The following is a 19,630-nucleotide window of genomic DNA, read 5'->3' as shown; positions in this document are numbered from 1 at the left end:
TCAGTCCTCTCGGTTTATTTTTTGCTCCGGCATTTTTCCTGCCCGCTTTACATATCCCCCCTCCTTTCCCCCCGATTATAACACACGTTTTGTTTTTGTTTTTTTTACAATTTTTTTTTTTATATAACCTGAGCTCGGATATTAATCGCCTTTTTTTTCTTTCATTTCTCCCCCTCCTCCTCTCCGTTTTTCTCCGCTCCTCCATGCCGCTTCCCCCGCTGTCTTCACTGCATTTCTAGATGTGTTCGAGTCCCTGGCTTCCTCCAGTGAACCCATGTCTGTGTGCATCCCGCCTCCCTGCGCTCTCAATAGATGGTGCAAGTCAAAATGTCCAAATCGCCCGTAGACCCACTGTCTGCTGTGGAAACAGGCTCTCAGTCGCACTATTTTCAGGTAAACCACCGCACCTTTCTTACTCCTTTTTATTCACACATCTTGACTGAGTTCAGTGCCAATGGAGGAGAAAAAGAAAAAAGAAAAGAAAAAGGTTAGCTACTGTCTTGCTACTTGTTGTTGAAATTGAGTCGTCGCGATTTGGCAGCGAGATACTTTTTTTTTTTGCACCTCCGCCTTCACTGAAACTGCAGATTGATGCTTGATGGTGAAAAAGCCAGTGGGTGCGATCATTAAGCGGACTCACATATGGTTATTATGGCTCTCCTACACACACACACACACACACACACACACACACACACACACACACACACACACACACACACACACACACACACACACACACACACACACACACACACACACAGTTTGATTCTGTGCAGGGATTTTTTATTTAATGGATTTTTATTACTAATTTCAATGCATTTCCTCAAAATCTGCACACATTAGTACACATTAGTAACTTGAATATGTGCAGAATTGTATTGGCGTAAAGATGCAGGCGGACTCTGACTCCGACTCTCACCTGTAACCTGAATCTACAGGGCCGTCAGCATGCTGCAACGTCCATGCTTTGTTATCGATGCACTGTGTTACGAGAGGCCCGGAGGAAAGAAATCTGTCTCTTGCTTTATACACAGAGAGCAGAATGTGCAGCTGGATTAAAGAAGTCCTACATGTGATGTTGGCAAAGACACAGCTTATCATAGACTGCTGCACAGCAGCTCTTTTGCACTAGTCCCTATACTAAATGTACGCTTTTATGTTGTCAGAACGACACAGAAAAGCCTTTAAAATCAGCACGGTGCAAGTTTGTTTCCTGCTATCCGTCTATCTATCTTTATTTATTCCCTCACGTGTGTGTGTGTGTGTGTCTTTCATCACAGCTGCCCAGGAAGTTGCCTAAACGCAAGAGCCGCTTCAAACGCTCAGATGGCAGCACATCTTCTGACACAACATCCAGCGTCATCAAACGGCAGGTAAAAAAAAAAAAAAGCTCCCTGTGGCATTTGTTGGCTTCCTTTTTCCCCCTTTTATTTATGTGTGCAATGTAGGCTACATCATGAGCTGTTCATCACAGTCACAGGCCGATTAGCTCACTGATTGTCAGTGGGAGGGAAGAACTGCTGCTTCTATGGGAAATGTAGGCCATGTTGTGTTCTTGAGTCTGAATAATCCTGTACGGAGTTGAAGGTGATTTATCAACAGCACAGGTGTCTCTGCGTTGTTTTGTTGGAATTCTGCACATCTGTTTTTATCTCAGGTTCAAAGCTGCAGGTGGAGAATCAACGGTGGAAGTTACAAAAAAAGACATTTGTGTTTCTTCATCCAAAACATGTGCTCTGCATCTTCCTCCTCAGAGCTAACATCCCTGGGTCCAGTTGTTGTTTTACCAGTAGAGAGCAGCAAAATGCATGAGAAAAAAAATGGCAGCGAGTTACGAAATCCCAACACAGCCCAGTTTTCTTAATTAATGTTTTCAGGTCAAGCCTGTTTGGAAGTCTCTGATGGAGATGTGCGGTTATTTAAGACAAAAACTCAAACTGATTTCTGGGCCTCGTGGCGCCACTGGAGGGCTTGTTGTGAGTCACAGCGTCTCTCTATCAGCTGATTTGATCGACACACTTTTACTTGGCCTCCCTCCACGTGTTTGTTTCTTAAAGATGTGCTTGCTTTGGTTTGGGGTGTCATTAGTTGTAGTTTCCCAGAGAGTCCAGCAGAGGGGACGCCTGGATCCTGTGAGCTCATCGCCTGCTAGATCCATAGTTCATGAGCCGGGACACATCAAAGAGGGAAAGTCAGGAGTTGGGATGGATTCAAATATCACTCCTCAAAAGGAGCCGGATGTAGTACTGACTCTTTATGTTCCTGCAGGTTTTTACACTGAAACTAGTCGAGTAGAATAGTTCACAACGGTGGGAACTTTCTTTGGCCGACCTAGAAGTTCATTAAAACACACACAGAGCAACACCGACAGCACGAGGTAGTGGATTCATCCATTAGATGATAGACAGGTGATTAATCTACGGCTATTTTGATCATAGTTAATTATTTAAAGTCATTTTTTAAGTGAAAATACCAAACAGTCAGTTTCCTCAAATGTGAGGATTTGCAGACTGTTGTTCCAACGTCAACTTTAAATTCAGAAAAGTGTTTTATTACTTTTTGTAGGCCAAGAAATGTTTTGACTATGAGAGAAAGTAATCAGCAGATTAAAAGATAATGACAATAATTGTTAATTGAATTGTAAAAACCTTTTGGTGGATTTAATCAATTAAATCCTAAACTAAAGATCAAAGCATGTTGTTGATAGGAAAGAAGTTGAAATGCTTTTTCAATAAAATAACGTATAGAGCTGACAATCAACTTATTGATTGATAAGTTATTGATAAGTTGACAGAAAATTCATACTTTTGATAATCTATTATTACTCTTTTAGAGTGACATTTTAAGGTGGGAAATAGAAATAGAGCAATCCTCCCGTGTGGCTCAGTGGACAGAACGTAACGTCCTTTAACCACGAGGTCGCTGGTTTGATCCCCGAGTCCTTCTGTCAGTTTGTTGAAGCGACCTCGAGCGAGTTTCTCCCCGGATGCTTTAGACAAATATTCATGTCTTTGTGCACGAATATCAACTGCTATACTTATATTTGATGTATACATTTTTATATAAAGATCTCTAAATACAATAAAAAAGGTGACGCAAGCCTGCTCCTTTCAACATTAAAATATTAGATAAATAACATTTAAACAGTTCGTTTAATTCATTTTGTCCCCTTCAACGGTTATTTCCATTATTATTACTTCATCAATTAATCTGCAGATTATTCAGTTGAATACTTTTTTAGTCTATACAATGTTGTGTAGTGGATCCAAGTAGTGGAAAACAGCCATCACAACTACACAGAACCCAAAGTGACATCCTAGAATTACTTGTTCACTCCAAAAAAAATCCAAAATATGAAATGTACTATCATATATGATACAAACAGGCAGTAAAATCCTCTTATTTCAGCACATATCTGGCAAAAAACCCTCAAAACTATCCTTTTCTTTTAGTTGCAGCTCAAATCAAAACGCAGTTGAAAAGAAAGTAGTTTAAACGCTTCATTAAAAAGTTCTTCATTAAATTAAAGTTCTCCATTAAAATCCCCTCACACGGTTTTGAGGGCTAGAGGCCTGATATTCACTCTCAACAGAACGAGTCGCTGCAAACATTATGACACAAAAAAAAAAAGCCTCAGTTTCAAGCACAGCACCATTAGCGCGAGGGAATGTGGAGCAGGGTAACTGAGAGACGTTAGTGGGGGGAAAAAAGGGCTGAGCAGACATCTTCTGCAGGCGGGGACATTAGTTATCCTGATCGGGGGGCTTAATGACAATCTCCAGATTCCATGAGAATATTGCACGGCTTAAATTATTCACAACGCTCATTTTGAAGGCCTCAGGTGATGTGTGGGTTCATTGTTCACACGAGCACCTTTTAGTTTCTTTTCAATCATTACACCTCTCTCTCTCTCTCTCTGCATGCACAACCCCCCTCTACTCCCCCCCAAAAAAAAGGTGATATGATAAATGGTTCCACGCAGAAGGAGCAGATTTCCCAAACAGAGCTGATAGTTCCTCGTCTGTGACAGGGGTGGGGTGTCTATGGAGGAGCAGTGGAGTATGACTCATTTCTGCAGCAGGATACAATAAGCAGTGTGCTGCCATAAGTGTGGATGTATGTGTTGCATGTAGGACACGAGGGGTTGAGGCCGGGGGGAGAAATCTGCTGCAGCCGTTTCACTCCGAATTGGACCTTCGATAACCGAGAACGGGGCGTGAATTTAGAGAGGCGGTTTGATGAAGTGACGCAAAAAAAGCTCTGTTCTTTGTGTGTGTGTGTGTGTGTGTGTGTGTGTGTGTGTGTGTGTGTGTGTGTGTGTGTGTGTGTGTGTGTGTGCGTTTCGATGGGATGAGGTGGGGTAAGAGTAGGAGAGAAGGTGTTGCCCGTCCCTGGTTTTGGGGGGACGGGACTCAGTTGCAGTGCGTCTGCGTCTCACAGCATGTAGTGTGACAGAGCGAGGGAGGGACCGGCAGCGGCAGCGGCAGCATCAGCACCACACTGACTGAGTGAGTACAAATGACTCGACACGGTCAGCTCTTTCTTCTCCCCCGTCTGAAACCCCATCTCCCTCCATCCTCTCTTTCAGCATCCGTTTCCATCGTATTGTCGCCGCTCGTCTCTCTCTCTGTTTTCTTTTGTCTTCCTCGCCTTTTGTTTCTCTCGTTCCTTCCTTCCCCTTGCTTCACTTTTTTGATTGCCGTCATCCCGTGCGCGCTCTTCCCGGCTCCTCGCTGACTCTCGTGATTGATCAATTTGAAACACAGTACGCCTGAACTCGCCTCTGATATTGATGTAACCGCAGAGTGATTTATGGCGTTGTGTATCAGAGAGCTCCGTGCATGTGTAACTTGCTGACGTTGAATTACGACCGCACAGTTAATCGAACACTTTTTGAAATTGGATATTTGGCTACTGGATTTCCAAATCACTGGAGCTGGCAGTTTTTTCGTTTTTGGGGGTGTTTCAGCCTTTTGAAGTAGTATATTCTGCTCTTGTGCAGAATCTCCTACCAGCAAATAAAGCCAGAACAATTTAGATTTTAGCGTTAACATGAACTCCCATATGCATATTTATTTTTACATAATTTCAAATAACAAACTGTGTTTTGCATTTTATATTCATTTATTAAAAATCATATACAGTCAACATCACAACCAGCAATTTTAAAGGCGTGCAGTAGATTTTTTTAGTTGTTTTCCTGCTATCCAGGTTGTTGTTCATTGTCGATCCAGACTGAAATTTCTCAACAAACAAGTGATGGATTGCAATGAAAGTTTGACCCCAGAGGATGAATTGTCGTAACGTCAATGTGTCCAATACTTTGGTTTATGACCAAATATCTTCAAAAACTAACGCCTTCCTATCCGCCTCAGCCGTACTTTGTGTTATGTGCTAACATGCTAAACTAGGATATTGCTCATAGTAAACATTATACCTGCTAAACATCTGCATGTTAGCGTTGTCATTTTTAAGCAAAATGTATTAATTTAAGATATGTTCAATGATTGCTGGTCGGATGGCCGAACAGCTTCAGTCAGTGTGGCAGCTTGTGTTTGTGTGATTTATCTGTGAGGAGCGTAGACGGGTTACTGGCTCACCAGGAGGATCTGACAAGGCTCCAGTTAACTATGTTTAATTACCAGTGAAACAAATCGAACATCCAAAGTTTTCCATTATTTGAGATTTTCTAGATGTGAGAGAAGGATTTGTTTATAAAGCTGGTGTGAGTGTTTATTAAGGTTTTGCAGCCTTTTTAGAATAAGTTTGTGTGTTTGTGTTTTGCCTGTCTGGTCGTTCACCTTCGCTCTTTCTCTGCTTCTCTCTGCACACCTGGCAATCTGAGATCAGAGAGTCATTAAATAATGACATCCCCCCCTCCCCCCCGCAACAACAACAGCCAGTCCCCGCCGGTTCGTTGTGCCATACATGGATTACCCGCCCGCCTGCCAGACCCTGCAGCCAGCTCCCCGCACCGGGTTTCCCTCCACCGAACTGAAATCTTCAGTCAGCCAACAACTCCCCATCCCTGCCTGCATCTGTCAATAAAAGACTTGTTTTCCCTTCACCTGCTTGTCCGGTGTCTGCGTTTGAGTTCAGCTTTTAAACGTGACAGTGCGGCCTGGCCACTATGAACCCAGCAGACTGGGACATAGTAAGCAGCCAGCATAGACCACCTGGATTCAGCCCACCAGGCTGTAAGCAGCCAGCTCAGCCAGGCCCTGCAGGACTATGTGCACGGCCTCCGCAAGCTTCCCGGGGATGTGTCCAGGATTCAGGACCAGCTAAACCCGCCCGTTAGCTTCAATCCTCGCCCACCCTGGCATGTGTCTCTCCACCGCAACGGTATGATTGAAATCCAGGATTAAAGTCAAATCTTTTCTAACTCAACGATTAAGGATTCATTAGTGTAATCTCTGCGAACTCCACCTCTGCCGGGGCCGAGTCTGGGCGAAGGGATGGCGACGCTTCCCATGAGCCACCAAGTCTTTGGGTTTTCTGCCTCCTGACTTCACTGTTTTTGGTTCACTCTCGCCGCGCTCGCAGTGGTTGGTTTATGCCACGATAGCCAGTTGTGCTCATAAACCGGCGGGTACTTCCTGCTGGTGAACACTGTGGAGCATTGAGCAGCTAAGGAGCCAGATGTTTCCCTTCAAGAGTTGATGAAGAGCAAATGAGAACTAAAAGGAGAGTGAATATTAGATATGATCTGCCCAAGGTTACCTGTTCAAGGTGCTCGCTCATGGGGGAATGAGTGCTCTATATGAAACATTTCACATAGAGAGAACTTGTTATGATTTGACGCTATATAAATTAATTTAATCAATAAGTCACCGTTGTTTTATGGCGCGTTGTGCTGCCCCCTAGTGACCCCAAAATCAATTAACGCAGCTTTTAATAACATTAATAACAGATTTATGTTTTGCCTAGTGATATTCCAGGAGTCAAAAGACCCATCAATCAATTTGAGAATGGTACATTCCAATCTTAAGTTTACATTTTCAATTATTGGTTTACTTTGTGATCAATAATTGTTGCTTTATTAAAGTCATTTCCTCATCATGACGTGAAGTTAATTAACCTACATTTAAAAAAAGACATCTCCCTGCGTGTCTTTTCCAAAAAGAAAAACGAGGACGTAAACTGCTAAGCCGGCGAAGAAGGTATCAGTAAAATGGTGATGAAATTACTGTCTTAATCTCCCGCTGTTGTGTCCCTCGACCGAAGGATTAATTGGCCCTCCCGAGGACTCGCCGAGCGGGATGACACACTTCCTCCCTCGGCCCCTCCCGGTGGTGTCGAGGCCATCAGTGTTGCAGTGTGTGAGGAATAATCACAGAAACAGAATAGGAGGGAACGGTTAAATTTAGCCCCCAGACGGTAAAGAAAAACAAGACATCCTCAGACCAGACGAATAAAGAAGCGCTCGCATCATTACACTCCGCATTGCAGCTCCTCTTCTTCTCCTAAACACTCTGTTTCCTCTTCAGATGCATTGAAACATCGGCGTTTCGTTTTAGGCTTTGACCGATACAGCAAAGGTCCACCGCCAAAAACACGAACACTGAACAGCAATCACAGCCCGGGCAGCTCTAACATCATTAAACCCATCTCTGACATAACGCCTTTCCCTTGCGCCCACCACCGTATGTATTCCGCTTTCATGTCCGTGTGTTTGAGCCCGTTTCCCGGTGAGAAGACGGGGAAGCCGTCACGGTGAGAAAAGACATCTTGATTCATGTCTTTATCGGCCACCGGCGCCGTCCTCCTAATCAGCCAGGTATGCACCTCTCTCTTGTCTCCCTCTTCCTCTTCCTCTTCCTCCCCTCCTGCTGTGCTTCCCCTCTTCTCTTCTATCTGCGATGAGGACAGATACCGAGGTCTCACTCCACTCCTTCATAGCATTTTATTACGTTCTAATCTCATCTTCCCCTTGAGATAGCCTCGCTTTATCTTGTCATATAAATCGTTTATACACTCTCTCCTTCGTCTCTCCAGCCATCCTTCAGTCACTCTTCGTCCTCGTAAACATCCTTCTCTTTTCAGTATATCTTGTCACCCCTATCTCTCTCTCTCTCTCTCTCTCTCTCTCTCTCTCTCTCTCTCTCTCTGTCTGTCTTTCTATCTATCTTGCTCTTCCTCCTCTCCCTCCTTTTCTCTCTCTCTCTCTCTCGGCGCTGCTCTGGTGTGGTGCAGTGTTGCCTTGCAGAGCTTGTGAGTGCTGGAAATCAGATGTAGTTATCTAACATAGACATAGAGAGACACACACACATACACACACACACACACACACACACACACACACACAATAAACGAGGAGAGGTGTTCGCTTGCGGTTTCTCTGGGGCTTCAAGTGGTAAAATATATTTTGGGCTAAAGGTGGCGGTTGTTCTTCATGTCTGGGTACTTTTTTTGTTGTATTTTGAGCCTGAATTTCCTTTTGTTGCGCCGCTGTTAATTGGTCCTCCAGAGGATTTGTTTGTGTATGTTGGCAAGACGGATGACCAGAACGAAGTCGCTGCACTGAGGAGGAAAACCAGAGTGAAATCTGTATTATGTGCTGTTCTTCAGTTTCTTTATCTCACCTTATTTGCAAGAGTATGCTTGATCGTATCAGTATATATTCAAGTAATTATGGATCTTGAGAGATTTATCTTTTCTTGTATTCTTTTATATTTCTTGTTTGCCTCGTGTCTTGCATTTCTTTTGATGCAGCAGTTCTCTTTACTGACAGATTCAGCACTGAGTTATTTCAAAGAAGCCAAATAAATACTAGATATCTGAGAGCTCACACACACAAAGTACCCAAACTGCAACTACAGCACTTTCTCTTTAGATGTTTTTCCTCTTTGGAAATAGGCATTCATGGTTACTGTCTTATTTTCTCAATTAATTGATGATTGGTTTTGGATACAACATCAGAAAATAGTCAAATTGTGTTGTTTTGAAATGTCCTTTTTCTTCTTTTGTCCGTGCAAAACCCAAAGATACTCATGCAAATACAATCAAAATATGATTTTAGAAAAGATTCATCATTATTATTATTATTATTGTGACATTATATATATTATTTAATAACTTTGGCGCTACAGGTTATGACGCAGACATTTAAGTAAATAATCACAGGTTTACAGATTTTGAATAAAAGCCAATTTGTACTTTGTGTAAATGTCTCTTTGTGTCGCTTTCATCGTAATTTGCGAGCCGTCCCCGGGACGTGTCCTTACACCTCTTACAATGAGAAATGATAGCCAGCATATATTTTGCTAATGAGGAAATGTCCTTGGAGAATAAACATGGGGAACAGAGGATGTATATGTGCTGCACTGTGGGGGATGATGGATCGGGGCCAGGCAGGAGAGGAGAGGAAGCAGTTGCCTTCTTTGTGCTATATTTGGTCTTCCAGAGGATGGCTGGTGTGGGAGAGCAACACATTGTGTTGGAGATATACATGAATGTGTTCATGAATACAGACACGTATCTGCATGCACACCTGCACTCAAAGACTGCAGAGCAGAAACACAGATGAAAGCGTGAACAGAAACCGAAGGTCTATGGAGCCTCGTAGCAATATGCCTCAGCAATATTGGCACAATCAGATGGTCTTTATGTCAGAACATTATTAATTATGAATAATATGTAAACCTCCGTCTCTCTCCTGACAGGGGTCGGCCGATTCGTACACCAGTAGACCGTCGGATTCAGACCTGTCAGCAGAGGAGGACCGCGAGGCGTATCGGCGTGAAGCCGAGCGCCAGGCACAGCTGCAGCTGGACAGAGCGAAGGTACTTCACCCCACTGCTTACTGTAGTTAGGTTCAAGTCTGGGGCCACATGGGGCCCTTACTGCTCCAGAAGAACCTTCATATGTGCCCTCAAATAGGGCTGGGAGGTATTGACAAAATCTACTATCCCGAAATAGGCATTTCATATCTCTATAACGAGATATATATATATATATATGTCACGATATATATATATATATATATATATATATATATATATATATATATATATATATATATATATATATATATATATATATATGTCATTCATTACATGATAATGATATATACATCACAATATATATATATATATATATCATGATATAGGTCATTCATTACTCGGTAATGATATATACATCACGATATATATATCTATATATATATACGGATATAGGTTGTTAGTTATATCTCAAATACAATATTTATATCACTATATAGGTCATCACTTCATAGTTCATTTCATATCTCAACACCATGTATGTATATATATATATATATAGATATATATCTATATATATATATAGATATATATATATATATATCTATATATATATATATATATATCTATATATATATATAGATATATATATATATATATATCTCTTAAATACGATAGCTATATCCCGATATGGATAATTTCATATCTCGATAACGGGTTTTATGTCACAATATAAGTGTGTGGTCGATTTGTCACCAAACTGTCGCTGTGAACACTTTACTCTCAACTTTACTTTACTTTTATCTGTAAAGAATTAAGAACCAAAGGCATAATTTAGTCAAACAAAAGAGTTAAATCAGCAAAAGGCTGGTTTTAGTGCAACTTATTGTTTTGCAAGTCTCAAGTAAATATCAGTCCAGAGTTTATCAGCAGGTCCCAAGCCCAAGTTCAAGTCCTAAACAAGTCATTGTGGAATTAGGAGCAGCAGCAACGCCAGGTTGACTTTACTGATGGCCCCACGTTACGTTAGCTGACGTAATGGTCTTTGTGTCGAGGCGAAAGCCACCAGATTCATGAGTTGAAACCACTTCTACATGTGTAGTGCAGTTTCCATCGCTAACACGTGTTCTTATCGTTCCTCCAGTCCAAAACTGTAGCGTTTGCAGTAAAGACGAATGTGGGTTACTGCGGAGCTCTGGATGAGGACTGTCCTGTCCAAGGAGCTGCAGTCAATTTTGATGCCAAAGACTTCCTGCACATCAAAGAAGTGAGTGATTGATTGAGAAGAACCCCTACATGACATTAAAACTACACGTACATGTGTTACACGGTTCTGTTGTGGCACTGAACTCCACAGAAGTACAACAATGACTGGTGGATCGGCCGGCTCGTAAAAGAGGGAGCAGACATCACCTTCATCCCCAGCCCTCTGCGACTGGAGGCGATGAGGCTCAAGCAGGAGCAGAAACAACGGTCTGTTAATAATAGCACCGAACGCCTCGGAGGACTCATTCCCGCGGTAAAAAGTTTGATAATGTAGTGTGTTGCTGTTGCAGGAAAACAGGGGGCAACTCCTCCAGTTTAGGGGACATGGTGACCGGGAATTGGAGGACCACGCCGCCATCTGCAGGTGAATGTAAGTACTACAATCCTGCTGGAGCAAAAAAACTACTTTCCCCTCTGCTGTCTGCTGTCTGCCTCTTTTCTGTCATTGATTGTTATTTTTCTTGTTTTCACAAGCCAAACAGAAGCAGAAACAGGTAGGTTGTGGTACTTTATGATGACACAGCATGTGCTCATAATGCATAGTCCGTATTGTATAGCATTTCTTTGACTGTTATGGCCGTGAAAAGGTATTGAATTTAATTTATTTCTATGTGATATATAAAGAAATCCTCAATTTAATTTAATGATCTCTGCAGAACCCCAGGTTATATAATTGCTTTTAGCTTTTTCCAACAAACAAACCCAACCCCCATCATTTCTTACCCCCTGCTCTCTGTTCTTCGTCCCCCTCCCCTCGTCATCCCCTATTTCTGGCAGGAACACGTCCCTCCCTACGACGTGGTGCCCTCTATGAGGCCGGTGGTCCTCGTGGGACCGTCGCTGAAGGGCTATGAGGTCAGCCTCTCCTCCTCTTATCCTCCAAACACACAGAATGACGGCCTCACGCTCTTCACCGTTAACACTGTTGCTGCACTGCTGCAGTTTGTTTTTTTAAATCAGAATCAACGAACCTGAAATAAGGCCGAGATATTTTACTCAATACATTTACTATGAATCATTACATCTAAGTTGTTATTTGACTTATTGTCTTCTTAGGACCAAGAAGCAAAATCAAAACAGTAGTTATTAATAATAATAATAATAATGCATTTAATTTATATAGCGCTTTTCTTCGTACTCAAAGTCACTTTACACAACATTTACAATGTCCTAAAAACTATGCAATAAAACAAATAGAATAATAAACAGATACAAATGAATAAAAACAATAAGAGCACACAGTCATACATTAAAAGCTGTTCTGAAGAGGTGGGTTTTGATTTGGGATTTGAATGTGGAGAGGTCAGTGCAGTCTTCTTGATGTTGAATTTTAGATGTTGCATGTACAGAAGTGAGAACATTTTGGGAGAAAACATAATACAAATTTACGTTTGCATTTGTTTCATTACATTTATTTATTCAATATTTATTCCTTCTTTTACACGGATGAAGCCTAAAAGTTATATTGAACCTCAAGAGATTAAAACTAAAAAGTATGTCCTGGAAAATATGTAACTAGTTAGAAAATGATGACAAAACGATAAAGGAAATTATTACAAATACACGTGTATGCTCACTTGTTGAACTTTTTTTATTACTCGTTAATTTACTCACTACCCACATTTTTCTCAATAACTACTTTAGAACTCTTACTCAAGTTCTTGTTTTTATAAAGTAACAACACATTTACTGCCCACCTGTGTGTACATGACCTGTTTATTTATCTTGTGTTTTGGTATCCTGATGTTAAATCAAAGCAAAACATAATTTCTTCTGGATGTTTGTATAAAAAAGTCTGTTTCTCACCTCTCATCTTCCCACCAAGGTGACAGATATGATGCAGAAAGCTCTTTTTGACTTCCTGAAACACAGATTTGAGGGAAGGTTAGTAAAGTGGAGAGATGATGAAGTCTGGCTGTTTAATAAATCTGATTAAAAAGTCTCACGGCATATTTTCTCTATATTTTTTTTGCGGCAGAATCTCAATCACGCGTGTAACTGCGGACCTGTCTTTAGCCAAGCGATCGGTCCTCAACAAAAGACCCATAATGGAGAGATCCAACACTCGCTCCAGCTTAGGTGACTAATGTCAGCGTGAAAGCTCCTGAAATCTTCATGGTGTGAAGAAGCGATGAGTTGAAACTAAAATCGAATGTCTGTGTCCGTCCAGCGGAGGTTCAGAGTGAGATTGAGAGGATATTTGAACTCGCCAAAACCCTGCAGCTGGTGATTCTGGACGCGGACACCATCAACCATCCCGCGCAGCTCGCCAAAACCTCCCTCGCACCCATCATCGTCTACGTGAAAGTGTCCTCACCGAAGGTACGGCCGCTCACCTCGCTCACACAGATGAAGGCCGTCTCATCTTCCTCCCCCTGAAACCTGACTCTGTATCTCCCCTCTCAGGTGCTCCAGAGGCTGGTCAAATCCAGAGGGAAGTCTCAGAGCAAGCACCTGAATGTGCAGATGATGGCTGCAGACAAACTCTCTCAGTGCCCGCCGGTGAGTCCATGGTTTACTTTTAGTTCTGTTATATTCCGTTGTTCCAAATAAACCGGGATAATCGTAACATCAAGTCCTATTCTCAAGGAGTGTGTCACAAACATTTGGGGTATATGTTTTAGGGATGTTGGTCCAGATTGAAATATCTTACCCTGTTTTCCGAAAATCCGAATGTTATTAATATATTAATAAACCCATACTAAATTCCGATTATCTCCTCAACCACTAGGCCTATTTGAATAATTAAAAAGGTATAATATACAGAAAACCCCTGGGAACATAGATAATAAGTTCATATATGTGTCACTGGTAGATTGGTTTATGATAGTCCACAGAAAAGGAAAAACAATATATATATTTTGCCAAAAAATAATGAAAAGTTGTATTTTCTTATCGTAACTATATTTGCTATATTTGAATTTAATATATAACATAGCTCTATATGTTAAGAGTATCTGTGCGAAGTTTGGCTTTGATTGATTCAGTGAAGTTAAGTATTTTTAATAATTAATAGATTTTAGATGCCCTTTAAGTCGTTCATGGTGCCCAGAGGATGCAGCTTTCTGATCCACTGACATTTTCTCTAGCTGACAGATTTTGCGGTTTTAATTGAAAAAACTCAACTGCTATTGGATGGATTACCACGAGTTTCGGCACATACATTGTCATGGGGGTGAGTGAGATACAGCAAAGGGGAGGACCCAAACGCAGACAATGCAGACCGACAGCAACAGGAGAAAAGTCCAGGCAGAAGCAGTATTGAGCAGGAAGGGGATAAGAAAAACATGCAGAAAGGAAACTACAGACGCAGGTTCACGCAACAGATAACAGGCACGAAAAGCAACAGACATCTGACAGGGAATGAGTGCAAACGGGACGGTTTTAATGCTGCAGGGCTGATGAGGGAAAGAGGAAACAGGTGAGCAGGTGGGCGGGGAAGGTCAGGTGACTGGGACTGGAGGGAAACACGGCTTCGTACCATGTCATATCATCAAAGTATGTGCTGTTGCATGCAGCTCACATTCAATTGGGACATACTTCCTCCTCTTAACATGGCACCATGGACTTTGACCTTCTTGCTTATACATCCACTGTGCATACAATAGCCGGAAAAGCATTCCGGCTATTGTATGCGATCGGATGTTGTTGACATCCTGTTTTTTTGGGCCGACTGCATTTGACGTACGATGCATTGGGACACACTACATCTGGCTGCATGGCGCAAAATCAAAAGGATGATTGATTGGTGTCACTGAAGGATTGCAGTCGACAATTATTGAAATGATGGGTAAACAAATGGATGGATGAAACAAATGGGTTTTATTTGAAAATGTCCTATTGTATATTGCAAGCCATCCATTTGAGCGTACCTAAAGAGCACCTGAGTGATCCCTTTTTGTTATTGTGTCGTCTGCTGCAACCCTCAAATTCAATTCAATTTATTTGTATAACCAGATATAACAAGTCACACATTCGCCTCAGAGGGCTTTAAAATATGTACAGCACGCAACATCCTCTTTTCTTGGACTCCTCCCTCAAAAAAACTGGACAAAAAAAGGAGGAACTCTAAGGGAGAGAACAGATGAGGGATCCCTCTCCCAAGAAAGAGCCGACATCGCATCTCCAGTTACTTTAAGCAGCCTTGGAGGAAAGGGGTTTCCCCGCAGGGCTGATGGGGGAAGATGGGAAAGTCATGTCGTGGGCAGAATGACAATGAGGGAAGTGGTAATGTGGCTGCAAAGAGGCACAGAGAGGCAGAAAGTGACTCACATTCATTAATTCATTGTAATAACTCATTATCAGGTCTAACATTTTAACTTGTCCTCTACTTGACTTTACTTTAGTTTATGACCAAAAAAAACCTGGAAAACTACAGACACTCCCATCAGCCTCAGCTGCACTCTGTGTGCTAATTATATTATACCTGCTGAACATTAACATGTTAGCGGTATCACGGTGAGGGTGTGAGCGCGGTGGTGTTAGCTTTTAGCTCATATATATATGTATATATATATATGCTGTACATCTGCTCGAGGAGCAATGACAGACATAAATTACATTTAGTGGATTTTTCCTGATTGACATCGAGCAGGATTTTATGACTTTTACACACAATTTTGCTCTATTTGCCAGCTGTTCACCTTTACCGCGATAGTTAATGATGTTGGACTTTTGTCAAGCTGCTTTTCATTTCTCATTTTCTTTTTTTTCTGTCATTCGTAGGATATGTTTGATGTCATTTTGGATGAGAACCAGCTGGAAGATGCTTGTGAGCATTTGGCTGAATACCTGGAGATCTACTGGCGGGCCACTCACCTGCCGGGCAACACCCCTCTGAACCCGTTACTGGAGCCGAGTGCGATGACCCCTTCGTCTGCCGTCTCCAGCCTGCAGGTGAGTTTGTCTGCACCTGTTCAGAGAGCACTGGTTTAATGCTGTTGTTGGCCATGTTGTGTGTTTGTCACTGTCTTTACCAGCTCTTCCCATCTCAGATTCTCACTCCTTTGTTTTTATTGTCTCCAGTTGTCTTGTCTGTCCTCTCACTCATCCATGCTTAACATTTTTGCAGTTTTCTGAAACACAGGAATTAATTGAATGATCGCTTACAAAAATGGGGTGAGTAGTAGGTTTTTATGATCCATATATATATATATATATATATATATATATATATATATATATATATATATATATATATATATATATATATACAGTATTATATATACATATATATATATATATATATATATATATATATATATATATATATATATATATATATATATGTATATATAATACTGTATATATATATATATATATATATTTATATTTATTTATATTTGCATTCTCAACCCCAACAATCCCCTCTTACACACCTGAACACAGAGACAGTGAATGAACAGCTTTGTGTTCATTCAGATCTCGACACAGAAGAGAGACCTGTTTCTTTTCTCCATCGCATCCGGCCTCCTTTCCTTTAGTCCAGCGGTCCCCAACCTTTATTGCACCACGGACCGGTTTCGTGTGGGCGATAAATATGACCTGATTAAATATGACGTGATTAAATATGACGTAATAAAATGATACGACCGGCATAAAGACAATTATAAAGTGCATAAAAATACAACTCACCATTACGCCGAATTAGTGGAAACTGTGAGCTTGTTTCTCTTAAACCTTTAGTCCAGTCTACTCTGTAACTTAAACCTTTAGTCCAGTCTACTCCGTAATTTAAACCTTTAGTCCAGTCTACTCCGTAATTTAAACCTTTTAGTCCAGTCTACTCCATAATTTAAACCTTTTAGTCCAGTCTACTCCATAATTTAAACCTTTTAGTCCAGTCTACTCCGTAATTTAAACCTTTTAGTCCAGTCTACTCCGTAATTTAAACCTTTTAGTTCAGTCTACTCCGTAACTTAAACCTTTAGTCCAGTCTACTCTGTAACTTAAACCTTTAGTCCAGTCTACTCTGTAACTTAAACCTTTATGTTGTCTACTCCGTAGTTTAAACTCCGCTTCACAAAGACAGGATGTTGGAAATGGAAGCAGGTTTCAGATCTTTTTTAGCGATCTCAGGATATTCTGCCTTGGTTTTAATCCAGAACACCGACAGTTGAAATGGACTTTTAAGTTTATTTTGAAGGTAACGTATCAAGAGGTTACGTCTGGGGTTACGCAGAGACGGATGTATCCGGTCATTTTTCAAAATAAAACATCTTTCCGACCTTGATTCTTTTTTCCATTAATTATTTCTGTGCGGTCCGATACCAAAGGACCCACGGACCGGTACCGGGCCGTGGACCGGTGGTTGGGGACCGCTGCTTTAGTTGATGGTCTCAGGTGAATCACTGCTCCTCAGGCTTTCTGGGAGGAAATTCACAAAGCAGCTTCAATTAAACACCATAACTGAGAATTTTGCGTTTGGAAAGTATAAAAAGTTTGTGTGAGGCGTAAATATCAGACCATAGTTCTCTATCTTCAATCGGCGTTGCTTCTTTTCCAAGCATGCTTTGTGAATGGAGCGATCTTGAATAACAAAATGAAAAGGCATATGATCAATGCTTAAATAAATTAAACTAAATGAATAATTTACTCAACAATAAACTGAGACCATGACATCAGCGCAGTCACATTTTCTGTCCTGGAATTATCTCCTGACCATCCATTCAACTGTTTCACTGCATTTCTTTTGTTTTAATCTGTGTCCACACAGACAAAACACTGTAAACTAAAAAGGGCTTTGAAGAGACTTTACCAACACTGCTGCATGCCAATTATCATCACCCCACCGATATATTGTACATTATATATTATTATTATTATACGTCTAAATTGCAGATTATTACCGCTGCTCATTGTTGTCATGATTTCCCAGATCTTGACGTTTTAGAAACCTTCTAAAAAAACATTTTTAAGAGAACAGTTAATTAGTTGTCTCTTGTGGCTTTGAACACTGGAAATAGAGACAGCACTCATACATAGTTTAATATTAACCGCCTCTGCTGACATGAATCAAATGATTTTCAGCTGTACGCCGTATATATATGACATGTACGGAAGAGTATTAGGGCATATTGAGCATTGAGAGAAAAATGAGAGGAGCAGTTTTGAAAATAAAGTCGAAATTTCCGTTGATGCCCTAATGCTAGTAGTTTGATTTTATTCTCAATATAAATAAATACATTAAATAAAACATCTTCCTCTGATTTATTTATTCTTATGTGTTGCACTAATTAATGTGGACATAGTTGCTGTATTATTAAAAAAATCAATAAAACTTCAATACAAGGAATCCCCGCACACATATATATATACATATATATATATATATATATATATATATATATATATATATATATATATATATATATACACACACACACATATATAAATATATATATATATATATATATATATATATATATATATATATACACACATACACATACATAGTTATCTTTTTGTCTGTAAACAACAGTGACATGTCCATATCTAGGTTGAAACCGTTACTGGTCGCTGTGATGGTTCCGCCTGGTTGTACTGGGAAGAGATTTCTTCCAAAAGCGACTCCAATGAAATCATGAAATGGAAATATTTGTGTAAATATCCCTCTGCTGCAGCTCAGCAAGAAAGCAGAGTCTGTGAAAACACAAAAGCAGATTTATTTGATTTTACTTGTTAAATGTGCTGAAGCCTTTTATTGGCATAGAGTTGGATGTGCGCCGACGAGAGGAACAATTGTAGCAACCAGTAACTTGTTCAATGTACGTTCGGGCGCGTTAGTGTTGTTTTCAGATGGATTTCCTTCAAAGTCCTTCTTGATGTAGTGTTTGCATCAGTTTGTCTACCTTCTGTGTGTTTGCTGTCTCTGAAAGCTGTCTGTTACCAAAAAGTGTAAAGCTGCTCTTAGTGCTTTAAAAAAAGAAATATACATATTTTTTACCCTCTTTATTTATTTTCCTCCCTCTCTGATGACTCAAATCCTCCAGAACCAGAACAAGAACCAGCCGCAGCCCCGTGAGGCGGTGGCCGTGCCGGGTGAGGAAGAGGAGGCGGGCGAAGAGGCCCAGTCCCCCCTGGAGCAGGACAGCCTCATGCCGTCCGACGAGGCCAGCGACTCCCTGTCTCGCGGCCGGAGGGGGAGCCCGTGTCACAGGGGGGTCGAGGAGGAAGGCGAGGAGGAGGAAGAAGAGGAGGAGGAGGAGGAAGAGGAGGAGGACGACGAGTACGCCTCCCCCTGCCATGCTCGCACATACAGGGACATGTACCCCCCTCAGCGCGGGCACGCCGGCAGTGCCCACAGCGCCAACGGGCACGAGTCCCAGGACAGGCTGCTCCAACGCGAAGCTCAGCAAGGTCACAACCAGAGGAACAACCGCCAGCGCAGCCGGCCCTGGCCCCGAGACACCTACTGAGGAGCGAGGCCCCTCCTCCGGCCTCCAGATGCCCCCCCGACTGTCGCACGTTCCAAAACAAATGATTTAGAGATGAAAAGCCCCCCCTAAAAAAAATCAGGTAAAAAATCAGAAACAGATGTCCAGTTTATTGAGTTCACCACTTTAGGCGTGTTACAGTATTTACTGTCCCCCTCGCCCAGACTCCCAGTTTTGATTTATTTATCGGGCGACCCACTGACC

The 19,630-nt window shown here is 41.4% G+C and overlaps 1 protein-coding gene across 1 annotated transcript; it reads left to right on the top strand.

The window, feature by feature from the left end:
• Positions 1-312: 312 nt before the first annotated feature.
• Positions 313-19,408, top strand: LOC306743134 (voltage-dependent L-type calcium channel subunit beta-3-like; the record flags this gene model as incomplete). Its single annotated transcript, XM_079225621.1, has 14 exons — positions 313-393; positions 1,284-1,376; positions 9,669-9,788; positions 10,870-10,992; positions 11,083-11,198; positions 11,282-11,355; positions 11,466-11,485; positions 11,769-11,846; positions 12,817-12,875; positions 12,970-13,070; positions 13,162-13,313; positions 13,398-13,493; positions 15,717-15,887; positions 18,983-19,408. The coding sequence occupies 14 exons, from the start codon at positions 313-315 to the stop codon at positions 19,406-19,408; spliced, it is 1,710 nt and encodes a 569-aa protein (XP_079081747.1).
• Between the last annotated feature and the right edge of the window lie 222 nt (positions 19,409-19,630).

The sequence above is a fragment of the Taurulus bubalis genome (assembly GCF_910589615.1).
Source record: "Taurulus bubalis genome assembly, chromosome: 11".
In the NCBI taxonomy this organism is placed as follows: domain Eukaryota; kingdom Metazoa; phylum Chordata; class Actinopteri; order Perciformes; family Cottidae; genus Taurulus; species Taurulus bubalis.
Note: the sequence above shows the minus strand (reverse complement) of the source record. Positions and strands in the feature narration are given on the sequence as shown.